Source organism: Littorina saxatilis, unplaced genomic scaffold (genome assembly GCF_037325665.1).
Source record: "Littorina saxatilis isolate snail1 unplaced genomic scaffold, US_GU_Lsax_2.0 scaffold_150, whole genome shotgun sequence".
NCBI classification, from domain to species: Eukaryota; Metazoa; Mollusca; class Gastropoda; order Littorinimorpha; family Littorinidae; genus Littorina; species Littorina saxatilis.
The window spans coordinates 89,021-102,789 of NW_027129730.1; the positions used below are offsets into that span (position 1 = coordinate 89,021).

Here is a 13,769-nt window from a genome sequence, read left to right on the forward strand (position 1 = left end):
TAAATGTTATGAGTGAAATATAGAGGCTCAGTTACGGAACCTGCCCGTCTGTCTAATATAGTCCTGTACAGTTATGAATATGATCTGGTTGACATTTCGTAAATATTGCGGGATGCCTTTCAATAATATTTCGATATACTTATAATCATTTGTCAAATTATCAATGGACAATAATCTTATATCTCTATACATGGGACAATGCAATAAGTAATGTTCAGCAGTCTCGCTGGGATAACCACACTCGCATTGAGGGCAATCCTTAAGGTGCCGCTTACATAAATCAAAATTCAAATCACTCATACCAATACGCAATCTGCAATGATGTACTTGTTCAAATCTTTCTCCAGAATAATAATGGCATGGTACTTTAAAATCAGCACTTGACAAATAATTTTTGAACTCGCTCAAGGAGGTGGTCATTTTAATGTTATCTGGTAAGGTGTTCCACAGTACAGTCGTTTTTGGGATAAAAGAGTTGAGGAATAATTCTATGAGGAGGCACGTGTCTTTCTAATGGTCTTCGTCTATGATACGGATTAATATCAACTACAAGAGGGGGCAATACATTTACTAAGTACTGGGGGCATTTGTTATGTATCATCTTATGAAAGACAATTAATTTATGTCTTTTCCTTCGTTCTTCAAGGCTACATAGCCCACTTTCCTCATACAGCTTTGCATGGCTAGTGCCTTTAACTCCACCTATTATAATTCGTAGGGCTTCTAAGTGTAATTTTTCTAAAGCATCTGCCATTATCTTAGTGCAATTATCCCAAACAACATCTGCGTAGTCAAAATGGGGTAAAATAAAAGACTTATACATTATTTCCAAACTTTTTCGACTTAATCTATATTTATAAAATCGTAAACAATTAATCAGTAAATTCACTTTTTTAACTATACTTTGGATGTGGTCATCCCACTTGCAGGTGCTCTGTAAAATTACTCCAAGGTGTTTGTGTTGATCTACTTTTTGTAAAAAGACATTGCTCTTCTTGTCAATTTCACTGCCTTTGCCATGAGCGGTGGACTGACGATGCTACGAGTATACGGTCTTGCTGCGTTGCATTGCGTTCAGTTTCATTCTGTGAGTTCGACAGCTACTTGACTAAATGTTGTATTTTCGCCTTAAGCGACTTGTTTTTTGTTTGTTTTGCTTTCCACGTTATAGCAGTATATGCGGTCTTCAGTCGAACTCGAAGTCGACTTCGCGAAGTCTTTTTACCAAAAACTCAGTGCTAAAGCTTCTTGCGGCCAGCTTCGCGATGTATACTTCGAGGGCCCCAAAGGGGGGGGGGGGGGGGGGGGGTATCATCACGATCACGGGAAGGAACATTTTAGCTTTCACGATCACAGTGACCTTGATTTTTGTTTTCACGATCACAGTTACCTTGATTTTTGTTTTCACGATCACAGTTACCTTGATTTTTGTTTTCACGATCACAGTTACCTTGACTTTTGTTTTCACGATCACAGTTACCTTGATTTTTGTTTTCACGATCACAGTTACCTTGATTTTTGTTTTCACGATCACAAACACCTTGACGAATAGAGGATCATAGAGTGATACAGAGCTGTGAAAAACGTACGTTGAAAATAAAATGTTTTGCAATAATGCCCATCACGATCACGAAAACAAATGACGATCACGATCACGAGACTTGATTTTTTGGTCATCACGGATCACGGGCGAAGTCCCATCACGATCACAGAAATGGAAATTTCAGCAATCACGGTCACAGAAAGGACAAAAAACGCCAATCACGATCACGATTTTAAACCCTTTGGGGCCCTCTACTTCGCGTAGTCTACTTCGCCCGGTCATGATAGGCTTACAGAGGTCAAGGCGTGAGCTGGGACGAAAGTGACATGCATGTTTTTCCCCCCTCAGGTAAAACCAATGGATAATGAACAAGATCCCATCTTCACAAAAGGGTCACAGTTTTTTCTCATTGGAAATGCAGTTTTTCCGTGTTGTTATGTTTGAAGTGCGTTGGCAGGTGTCTACTTGTTTGGTACCTCTTAGTGCTGGTCAAAGCGGAAATAGTTTCTTCCTCTCCTCCTTTATTTGTTTGTTGAGTTGTCCGTTTGCATGCTTCTGCTTAGAGAAGATCATAAACCCTGTCAACACATCAGTAATTTTCTTCGTCAAATCCAAAGAACAGCATGTCCCGTTCATACTTCTTCTTCACCTTCTTCATCAGGCCGTACGGTAAGGAGTCAAAGGCGTCTCGAAGAAAAGCCTTCTTCTGCTTCTTCAGCTCACCCTGCAAGGGCAGCGAGGCCCTGAACGTCTTCACCACTCTATCTCTAAAGTCGCTCACAGAAAAGTTCGCGGAAGACTGCGATGATGCGTTGGTGTTGTGCTGATGGTAGTTGACGTTCTTGGGGATGTAGCCGTTCTTCTGGAACGTCTTCCACAGCAAGGATGCCAGCTGATCGTCGTTGACGCACCGCTGGTAGAACTTCAAGGAACGGATACGGTTGAAGTTGTATTTTACGAGCGTGGACAGCTCCTTCTCCTCCTGGTCGTCACGGTCAAGGTCTTTGAGCACCCACTCCAGACCCATCTGCCTGAGGAGGAACAGGCTGTCGCGCGCGAAGGTCTTCATGCTGCCGACCACGGCGGGTCTGTACTGACACGGATCGCAGCGAAGGTAGATGGGCTCCCAGTGCGGCTCGTACGTTGTCAGGCTGTGCTGCACGAACTCGGGAAACGTGAGGTCACTTCCGCATTTCAGCGCGTGCGCCGTGGCGTTCTTGCCTCTGAGGCGACGCACGGCGGGGACCCCGATCTCGGACCAGAAGTCGGGCAGGAAGAGCTTGTCGAGGTAGGCGCTCCACAGGCGGGAGAAGGGGTGCCGCACGAACATGAAGCGTAGGTAGCTCTCCGCCGCCCTTTTCACCCCCGCCCACCCAACGCCGTGTGAGTGCCGGTTCTGGTGGACCTTCAGGCGCGGGATCTTCCACGGGGAGTCCACGACGTCGCCCGTGAAGTTGTGAAGGTAGGAGAACACGCGGATCCAGAACGTGCAGCCCGCTTTGGGCAGGAAGCAGTAGGCCACGCGTGACGCCTCGTGCGTGAACAAGCCCGTCACGCGTCCCTGCTTGCTCCCCGCGTGGTCTTGTCGGCACACTTCGTCCGCTCTTCGGGCCCGCTCGTAAAGTTCGTTCAGCAGTTCCGGATCTTCGCCGGACACGTCACGCGTTCGGAAGAGCTCGGCAGGGCTCGCTGGGAAGGGAGGAGTCGGTGTTACAGTAGCCGGTGGTGTTGCTGCTTTGTCGACGGCTGGGTTTCTTGCGGGGTTCTTTCCGGCGTGTATGGGAGACTGGATGGCACTGCCTGGGGTCTTTGGCGTGTCCGCCAGGTCTCTGGTCTGTTCTGGTTTCCGTGTCTGTCTTGCTGCTTTGTCTGAAACACAGGCAGCAGAGGGTTTGGTTTTAGAAACTATAGGAAGTAAGCGCTCTCAATGCATACATAAACCGGCACGGTTGGCCTAGTGGTAAGGCGTCCGCCCAGTGAGCGGGAGGTCGTGGGTTCGTACCCCGGCCGGGTCATACCTAAGACTTTAAAATTGGCAATCTAGTGGCTGCTCCGCCTGGCGTCTGGCATTATGGGGTTAGTGCTAGGGCTGGTTGGTCCGGTGTCAGAATAATGTGACTGGGTGAGACATGAAGCCTGTGCTGCGATTTCTGTCTTGTGTGTGGCGCACGTTATATGTTAAAGCAGCACCGCCCTGATATGGCCCTTCGTGGTCGGCTGGGCGTTAAGCAAACAAACAAACAAACAATGCATACATGTGCATCAAGAGTGAGTGTGATTCGGAACCAATCTCCTGGCATCTGAGATTGTTGCTGGGTTTGTTTGTTTGGGTTTTGTTTGGTGTTTTTGTTCTCATCTTCTTTATTTTTGTCTGCGTGTGTGTGTGTGTGTGTGTGTGTGTGTGAGTGTGTGTGTGTGTATGTGTGTGTGTGTGTGTGTGTGTGTGTGTGTGTGTGTGTGTGTGTGTGTGTGTGTGTGTGTGTGTGTGTGTGTGTGTGTAGAGCGATTCAGAGTAAACTACTGGACCGATCTTTATGAAATTTTACATGAGAGTTCCTGGGTATGATATCCCCAGATATTCAATAAATGTCTTTGATGACGTCATATCCGGCTTTTTGTAAAAGTTGAGGCGGCACTGTCACACCCTCATTTTTTCAATCAAATTGATTGAAATTTTGGCCAAGCAATCTTCAACGAAGGCCGGACTTTGGTATTGCATTTCAGCTTGGTGGCTTAAAAATTAATTAATGACTTTGGTCATTAAATGTCTGAAAATTGTAATTAAAATTATCTTTTTATAAAACGATCCAAATTTACGTTCATCTTATTCTTCATCATTTTCTGATTCCACAAACATATAAATATGTTATATTCAGATTAAAAACAAGCTCTGAAAATTAAAAATATAAAAATTATGATCAAAATAAAATTTCCGAAATCGATTTAAAAACAATTTCATCGTATTTCTTGTCGATACCTGATTCCAAAAACATATAGATATGATATGTTTGGATTAAAAACAAGCTCAGAAAGTTATAACGAAGAGAGGTACAGAAAAGCGTGCTATGCAGCACAGCGAAACCACTACCGCGCGAAACAGGCTCGTCAGTTTCACTGCGTTTTGCAGGGCGGGGATGTAGCTCAGTCGGTAGCGCGCTGGATTTGTATCCAGTTGGCCGCTGTCAGCGTGAGTTCGTCCCCACGTTCGGCGAGAGATTTATTTCTCAGGGTCAACTTTGTGTGCAGACTCTCCTCGGTGTCCGAACACCCCCGTGTGTACACGCAAGCACAAGACCAAGTGCGCACGAAAAAGATCCTGTAATCCATGTCAGAGTTCGGTGGGTTGTAGAAACACGAGAATACCCAGCATACTTCCTCCGAAAGCGGCGTATGGCTGCCTAAATGACGGGGTAAAAACGGTCATACACGTAAAAGCCGTGGGAGTTTCAGCCCATGAACGAACAAACAAACTGCGTTTTGCACGAGCGTCGGACTCCGGTCATTGTGAAAAAATGCAGTGCGTTCAGTTTCATTCTGTGAGTTCCACAGCTTGACTAAATGTAGTAATTTAGCCTTACGCGACTTGTTTGTTTTAATTTTACAACTTTTTTTTCTTTTTCTAAACTCTATTTCTTTTATTTCCTTCCGCTTTCCTCATTTGAAAGCTTGTGTACAGAAGATAGAAATAATCAAAGGTTAGCACAAAAAGAGTACCTCTCTAAAACGGTTTCCCAGATGTCCTATTCTAATTTTAGTAACATCGGCTTTTGGGGAAAGCCCAAAGGGCGCTTGTATCACCGCGCGTCGACTGTAATGGTTGTTGACAAATTCTGTTTGATTAGCTTCTGATTAAATATGATTTGCTAATGAATGTGAACAACGTTACTTACGTATGTCATATTCTATTTTTTTTAATCCAAGCGGAGCGCGGGCGGAGCCCGCGCGTAGCGAGGTAGTTTTTTTTTTCATCTCCCAGCACTGAAATTTTTTTTGCCAAGTGGTGTCTGTCTGTGAACATTGTTCTAGAATTCATCTTTTAGCACAATATTAGCGACACTGTTTGGACAATTCTATTAAAATTAGGCGTACAAACTGATTTTGTTTCGGGGAATCCTCTCAGAGGATCAGAATTTTCATATAATATCATCGGAAGCTGTTACAACGGGAAAATGTGAAACTTTTGTCACTTTTTAACATGGAATTTCATCTTTGAGCGTTTCAAGCGGACTTTAATAAAATAGTTATTTGCGAATTAAGCAGCGGAAGACACTCACCGGTTCAACATGTGTATGGTCATTAAACCTCAAAACATTTCAGTAAGTGGTTTAGACAAACACCTCGGAAATGTGAGGGTGACTGGTTTGTAGCTGAAGAGTTTTTTTCTAAAGTGTGTTCTAAATACAAATGACGTACTGGTAATGATGTAATGAGTTGTTCTAATCTTGTTCTTGGAACTCTTGCTGTTCCAAGCTTGTTCTTAGCAAGTCTTGGTGACGAGAACAAAGACTATCAATGAAATCTTTAGAAATAACCTCTGACAACGACGACGATGACGACGACGACGACGATAACAACAACAACAACAAATGACATCGACGACGACGACGACAACAACAACAACAACAACAACAACAACAAAAACAACAACACGAGAACAACAACAATCACGACAACGAACATGACAACAACAACAACACCAACAACTACGACGACAACTACAACGACTGGGTTATGATGACATCACCAATGATTTAAAGGCCGTTAAAAAATCGTTAAATCCTATTTCTTCACTGATTCTTATGAAATTTTAAAGGTAGGTTTGTTGTCCCCAACTTATTTTCACTCCATACTTTTCCAGAAGAAAAACATAATTTTGGCAGTTAAAAACCGTTAAATTTCAATTCTTCACCGATATTTATGAAATTTTGTGGGTAGGTTCGTTGTCCCCAACTGATTTTCACTCTATACTTTTCCAGAAGAAAGACATAATTTTGGCAGTTAAAAAACGTTAAATTTCAATTCTTCACCTATCTTTATGAAATTTAGTGGGTGGGTCCGTTGTCCCAAACTGAATTTTAAGACATACTTTTCCAGACAAAAAACCTTATTTTTGGCAGTTAAAAACCGTTAAATCTCAATTCTTCATCGATATTTATGACATTTTGTGGGTAGGTTCGTTGTCCCCAACTGATTTTCACTCCATACTTTTCCAGAAGAAAAACATAATTTTGGCAGTTAAAAACCGTTACATTTAAATTTTCACCTATCTTTATGAAATTTAGTGGGTGGGTCCGTTGTCCCAAACTGAATTTCAAGACAAACTATTCCAGTCAAAAAAACTTATTTTTGGCAGTTGAAAACCGTTAAGTCTCAATTCTACACCGATATTTATGACATTTTGTGGGTAGGTTTGTTGTCAGATTTGACATGATGGCAGAATTGAAAGTGTGAGATATCCTGATGTTTCACAATTTATGCTGCATAATTCAGCCCCATAGGCGCTTGAATTTTAGGTGGAGTTGGGTTTTTTTTCAGCCCAAACCAGTAACCCCCACATGGTTTTCATGTCCCTTTCTGAGAGACTTCAAGAAGTTTCAATTTGACGTCATGATTAGCCTGCCGCATTAGCAAGTATGAAAACACGTCATCGATGACACATTTTAAGAGAGAGAGAGAGAGAGAGAGAGAGAGAGAGAGAGAGAGAGAGAGAGAGAGAGAGAGAGAGAGAGAGAGAGAGAGAGAGAGAGAGAGAGAGAGAATCATGTACACACAGATGGACGACTTCGCTTGGGGTATGTACTGCCCGGCAGTACACATCTACTTTATTTTTTACATAGAACGACATTACTATTTTTTTCAAGCAGAATCCCATCTCAAACCAAAAACAAAATCGAACCTGGAAATTGCAGGCTGTTATGAAATGAGAATGGCCCCGCGTAAAAGAGCAGATATGACGTCACCAACAGCAACGTCACACTCAAGCCGACGAAATTGCATCGTCTACACAGCTTCCGACACATCCGGATCTGAAACAGAAAGATGTCACGTACCAACTCATGTGTACAGTGGAACTCCCCATGTAAGACCCCCCCCCCCCCCCCACCCCTCCCAACCTTGGTACAACTTGGCCAATTAGGGCATGTCGTAATTAGGCCAGATATGGTATACCACTAGTGGCCCGATGCTGGTATTTTAGTAGCCACCTGATTTTCTCAGACTTTTGTAGGTCTTTTGTACGAGTCTGTTAAAGTCAAGACTTCCCCAACTCAAGAAAGCACTTCTCAATCTTGTCAAAACATAATACGGTTATCTTAAACTTACCCAATAAACATGCCAGAACTGGGCCATTTGTGTTTTTTTGCTGGCAAGTTTGGCAAAGCTGGCCATAAAAAAAAGCAATACTGGGCCAATACACCACTAAACAGTTCCGCGGCCATTGCGACAGTGCGCATGCGCAGCATTTTTTTTCTCGAGTAAACAACGCGTCGTTCGTAGCTTCTCAGCAACTTCAACCATGTGCGATTTGAGCGAGATTTCCATCCAGAAGGTGCGACTGTGGAGTACTGAAGCATCGAAAACCTTGTCGTGTGTACGGAAAAAGAGTGTGGAAGGTGCACACAAGGAACTTGTAGCTAGGTAAGTTTTATTTCTGTCGTTATTTACTCTTTGCAATGATGCGATGTGTTGTTCATTCCCAAGACCGGTTTTCTGCCCTGTAAGTTGTAACACTAACACTGTAACAGTAACTTAGTAAGTGCTCTCTCTTCAGATACGCTTAACTTTTCAGTTGATTAAAGTGAAAAACTTGAATAAGTGCCGTTGATCTGTCCACGGAATCTAACTTACTATCAGTGAAGCATAACTATATTCCGATTCGTGATGCATAGGCTACATGTTGCGATAGTGTATGCTAAAGTTTTCCATTTTCAATCTGACGTGCGGGTAAGATTATAAGAAACAGCAAACATGCATACTAAGTTGCCACTGCCAGTTTGTATAGCTGCTAAGCTTACCCCAGTGAGTATTTTAAGGCGAAGTGCGCCACTGAAATTTAGAGTGATGGGACTTAAACAGCCATTTTGAGTTGTTAGCAGTTTTGCACCTTTCAATCTGTCTACTTTCATGAAATGCATATGATTACACTATACAAATTCATCAAAGTCTCTAAAAACATATTTCTTTGCACCAACCCGGCGAATTTTTCTGTCTTTTCATTCACTCTTCCGATAAAAATTCCGATTTTCAACCCTTGACAACAGACATTTCTGCTCGCCCAACGCGGGAACGTCGTATACCGTTTGAACAGCAGTTCTCTCCCCTGTGTCATTCGGCGGTTATTTTCGGTTAAATATGGATTCTCCTGGGGAAACCCCCCTATTTTTCAAACAAGCAAACCACAGACACTTTCCATATAAGGGGGTATGACGTAAATACCTGGCCACGATTGGTCAGATAGGCTCGCGTGGCTTTTCGCGTTTTAAAAGTCGTCTGCTCACCGCGTTTAGTTTTCGACTAAGTTTGCTTAGAAAAATGGCACGTGTGAAAAGATCAACGCTCCGAAAAACACATCATAAAGGCAAGTGTACGAGAAGACAACAACTGAAGAGTTGCAGAGACAAGAGAACAACTAAAACACAATCGGTGACCAAGCGCACAAAATCTGGATCGACCGCTGTGGCATGCAGATCAAATTCTGCGTCAGGACTGAGAGTGTGTTCTTGGCGGTTTGACGCGAAAACAATTCAAGACGAACACATAGGCCTACACAGCAGCCACTGGTCAAAAGCGACAGGTCCAGAGGCTTCCCAAACAAGGAGATGTCTTGTTGATTTGGAAACCTTTGATGGTATTGACTTGTAAACGAACTTTGTTGTCCGCAATGTAAACAGCCGACGCTGTCACTATGCCCAGACTCAAAACAGGGACACGGCCTTGCAGTGAACGCGCATGTCTCTTGTTCAACGTGTGAGGAAGTTGTTCCAGGTACCGCTGGATACCTTGCTTCCAAAGAAAGCGGTCAAACGGATTATGGTCTCATCAGGCAAGCCGTTTATTCGTCCAGACTCCTTGATATGTGGGCTAGGTGCTCAACAATTTTACAAATTTTGTGAAAGTTTAGATTTGGTAGGCATGGATCACAAAACCTTCCAGAAGAAAGCTGATAAACTCTATCAACGACTTGATGTAGATCTACTGGAGGAGAAAGTATTCAGTGAGGCTGTCCGTCAGGTCAGACAGATACACGCAACGCACAATGGAATGACACTGTCTGATGATGATGTTCTTGATATCAGTGTAAGCTACGACGGATCATGGCTGACCAGGGGGCACTCGTCCCACATTGGAATAGGGTGTGCTGTAGTCTAGACGTGCTGACTGGAATTTGCTTTGACGCTCATGTTATGTGCAACTACTGTCATACGTTTGCCAGACAACTGGAAACAAACTTCTCCAGGAGAAACCCCTGGAGTATGCTGCCTGGCTGGTAAAACAACTGGACATCTGTGACAAGAATTTTGCAGGTGAGAGCGTAGATCTAAACAGTATGTGTGTATGGTGCGTTTGTGAAGACGTTTGTTGAAATGGGATGATAGTGTGTTGTGTTTGAATTTTACATAGATCTGTAAGTGTTTGTGAAAATGTGTGTCAGTGTTTTGTGTGCGCTGTCTATGTGAAGTGTACGTGTGTGTGTGTGTGTGTGTGTGTGTGTGTCTGTGTCTGTGTCTGTGTCTGTGTCTGTGTCTGTGTCTGTACGTGTGTGTATTTGTGTGTGTTTGGGTACTAATCCATGCATAGTAATACATGTACTGAACAAAAACAATGATAGCGTCTATGTAATGGTAGATCTGTGGCTGATTGCCTTGTGTGTGTGTTTGTGTGTGTGTGTGTGTGTGTGTGTGTGCATGCATGCATGTGTGCATGCATGTGTGTGTGTGTGTGTGTTTGGGTACTAATCCATGCATAGTAATACATGTACTGAACAAAAGCAATAATAGCGTCTATGTTGGTAGATACGTGGCTGATTGCCTTTTGTGTGTGTGTGTGTTTGTGTGTTTGCTATTCAGTGGCTGACTTTGACTGAAACGGTGGTTTTATTTTTAGGTTCCAGTGCCGGGCATCATGGAAGTCGAGGCGGCTCGGGTTCTGTGGGGCAGGTCAGTGTCGCAGCACAATCTGCGATACACAGTTATCCTGTCAGACGGTGACACAAAAACCTTCCAGAAACTTTCCAAAATAAAGCCTTATGGAGATCAAGTAACCATCGAAAAAGAAGAGTACATCAATCACGTTTCCAAGCGTCTTGTAACAGCGCTTCGCAACCTTGTGACAGACTGCCGCAAAAAAGGAATCACTTTGGGAAGGCGAGGGTATGATCAGCTGACTCTGAATACAATCAGGAAGTTGACGATATATTATAATCGGGCAATTAGGGGGGGGGGGGGGGTAAGACAGGTGCAGACATGAAACGGGCAGTGATGGCATCTCTGCGTCACGGCTTCTCAACAGATGACAAGCCACAGCATGACTTGTGCCCCCATGGTGCCGCGTCATGGTCCTTCTACCAGCCCCCAGGACCACACGCAAAACTCGTCCATACACCTCTCAACTTCAAGAAGCTGAATCCTCCTCTAGAACCAGTTTACCAGAGACTGACGAAGATCAACTGCTTCAGAGATGTGTGTCAGGTAAAACCCAAAACTCTAATGAGGGTCTCCACAGCAGCGTTTGGGTTCGCTGCCCCAAGGACAAATTTGCATGCAAAAATCGCGTACGGTTTGCAGTCGTCACAGCAGCTGGGCTAGGGAATTCAATTTTGAACCAGCGGCTGCTCTCAACACTGCACAGTTCTACGGCTTTACAACAGGCTGTAACATGAAAAGACTAAACAAGGCTAGAAGTGTAAAAGGGTTCTTGGCAGCCTCAGGTTCAAGAAAGATCAGTTAAACAAGAGACGCGACACTGTGCGTGCAGCTAAACTCAAAAGACAGGATGAGCTCATCAGACTAGAAGGGGGTGCAGCATATGCTGCTGGGCAGTTTTAGGTAAGCCTGTAGTTACCAGGTGTCTGTGAAAAATACCTGAACTATGTTAACATTGATTTGGGGTGAATGAAAGAGCTTTGAAATGTTCTCGGCCTTGTTTCTCTGTTCAGCGTTTTTGCATGACCTGCTCTCTAGGAAACTGTTTTTCTTCAATACAGCTGTTCAGAATGCAATGAAACTTAAGGGACATGCTTATCAGAGGACAACCTGTGGAATGACAACAGGAATTTTCTTTAAATTAATAAATAACTGTTCAGGCGGGTCATATTTACTAAAATTGTGCTGAAAAACATGATAATTCATCTAAAAAAAATATTTTATCAGAACTATTCATCCTAGAAAAAATCCCTGTTGTCATTCCACAACTATGGACTCCTACATCCTACATACAAAAAAACACATTCCTATGATTTAAGGGGAAGCTAAAAAACGTGTTCCTAGCAACCCATTTTGGCAGTTGGAGATTGCCGTTTCCATGGTAACGGACAGTGACGGTACTGAAAACGTTATCCGTTTTGAAATCGTATATGCCTTACCACTTCATAAGCATATAACATTAGCCTATGGTAGAAGTAAATACAAATTTAGATTTTAGTGGCTCCCTTTGCCTTAAGTTTAAATACAAAATGGTGATGAGGGGGAAAAAAGAATGCCTTCTACAGGTGCAAAAAACTGATTTGATCTCAAGGCCTTTTTGCTTTACTTTTAGATCTTTTTCTGCTTTGGAACTTGGGAGATGGGATTCCTGTCGACCGTGAAGCAGAAAATGCAGAGAGGGTGCTTCTTCGGGAGTACAAGCAGAAGTTGTATGTGAAAGGGGTGCTTTATCCTGATCCATTCATCATCACAACTGGATTGAAAGGCAGCAAGATGGGCGATTCCTGTGGCCAAGCGTCTTTATCAGCGGCTGCCTGAGGGTGTGAGCTCGACCTCATGCATCGCCTCGTCAACGAGTTTTAAGGAGGAAAGGCTTACAGGTAGGAAACCTCTCTACTCTTTGTAAATAAATCATATTTGCACTTTACTTTTGAAAAAAATAATGGTTCAAGTTGAATTGCAAGATGGTTTGTGCGGCCTAACAACATTTTGGTGCGGTGAACAGGGAATGTGTCAAAATCTGAAAAAACCAACATACTAGTATTAATACACACTAAAATTATGCCTGTCGCTGTCAGCAATATATGTTATATATACATATAATTTAAAAAAAAAAAAGTGCAGTGATACTGATAGTGATACAGTTAATCAGCAATGACTGAACAGACTTTCTAAATCCAGGGATGGTCAAATCATCTGACTAATGGCCAGGGGCGAGTACAAAAAATCCGCTGTGCTAGTTAAAACCGCTTGGCAACTCGCCTGGTTGGCTAGTGAAAATTCTCGTCAAATACAACACTTCTGGCTGTATACTTTAGTTTTAAAACATTATAATTAAACAATGCAGTTATAGCAACTGTGGTTTGTACCCGGCAAGCAATTCTTTTTGGTGGACTGGACTTTCTTGAAATGACTCGCCTGTCTGGCAAGTTAAGATTTTGAGATCTGGCCATCCCTGTAACTGTCTTAATTTTGCAATGCTCTTCATGCAAGTTGCACTCAAATTTGTGAGCAATTTGTTATGTACAACTTGGTAAATTGTCCTAAATGATGCTTTAGTAAAAGTTGTTGTCTCCTTTCTCTTTCTCGTATTGATTATTTTCTTTTTTCCCTTTTGGCAGTGTTTTGACTATGTGCAACAGGCTGCAAGTCATTTTGGAGGAGGAAGCCCCTGATTGCATCTTTGTCAAAACCAGAAAGAGACTTCTACCTGTCTCCAAGAGACTTCTACCTGTCTCCAAGAGTCAGCCATCACAACCACCTGTTACCCAGAGCCAGCCATCACAACCTCCTGTTCCCAAAGTAATCCAATCCTGTTGCCCGTTTTGATACAGGCAGCAACAGGATGCACTTAGGAGGAGGGGGTCCTGATTTGGCCTATTATGGTCCGCTGGACCCAAAAAGCAACAGCTAACTAACTAACTAACTAACTTAGGAGGAGGAACTAGTAGAAGTATGGGAAAGCGGTATTAACAAAACAGCTTTTTCCTCTTAACTATGAAACCACACAGATAAACAAGGAGAGCAACCCTTCCACAAAGTAAACAATCCTGACGACTCTAATTTCAACAATTTGTCAACTCATG

The 13,769-nt window shown here is 43.1% G+C and overlaps 1 protein-coding gene across 1 annotated transcript in view; it reads right to left on the reverse strand.

Annotated features, from left to right (window-relative positions):
• Nucleotides 1–493: 493 nt before the first annotated feature.
• The window catches only part of LOC138957956 (carbohydrate sulfotransferase 8-like), a 129,603-nt gene continuing 116,327 nt past the window's right edge, over nucleotides 494–13,769 (reverse strand). The window contains exons 2-3 of the mRNA XM_070328976.1: nucleotides 7,440–7,569; nucleotides 494–3,412 (exon numbers count right to left, since the gene is read on the reverse strand). Of these exons, the coding sequence (XP_070185077.1) occupies nucleotides 2,133–3,412; nucleotides 7,440–7,563 (1,404 nt within the window). The 5' untranslated portion in view covers nucleotides 7,564–7,569 and the 3' untranslated portion in view covers nucleotides 494–2,132. The remainder of the gene's footprint in view (nucleotides 3,413–7,439; nucleotides 7,570–13,769) is intronic.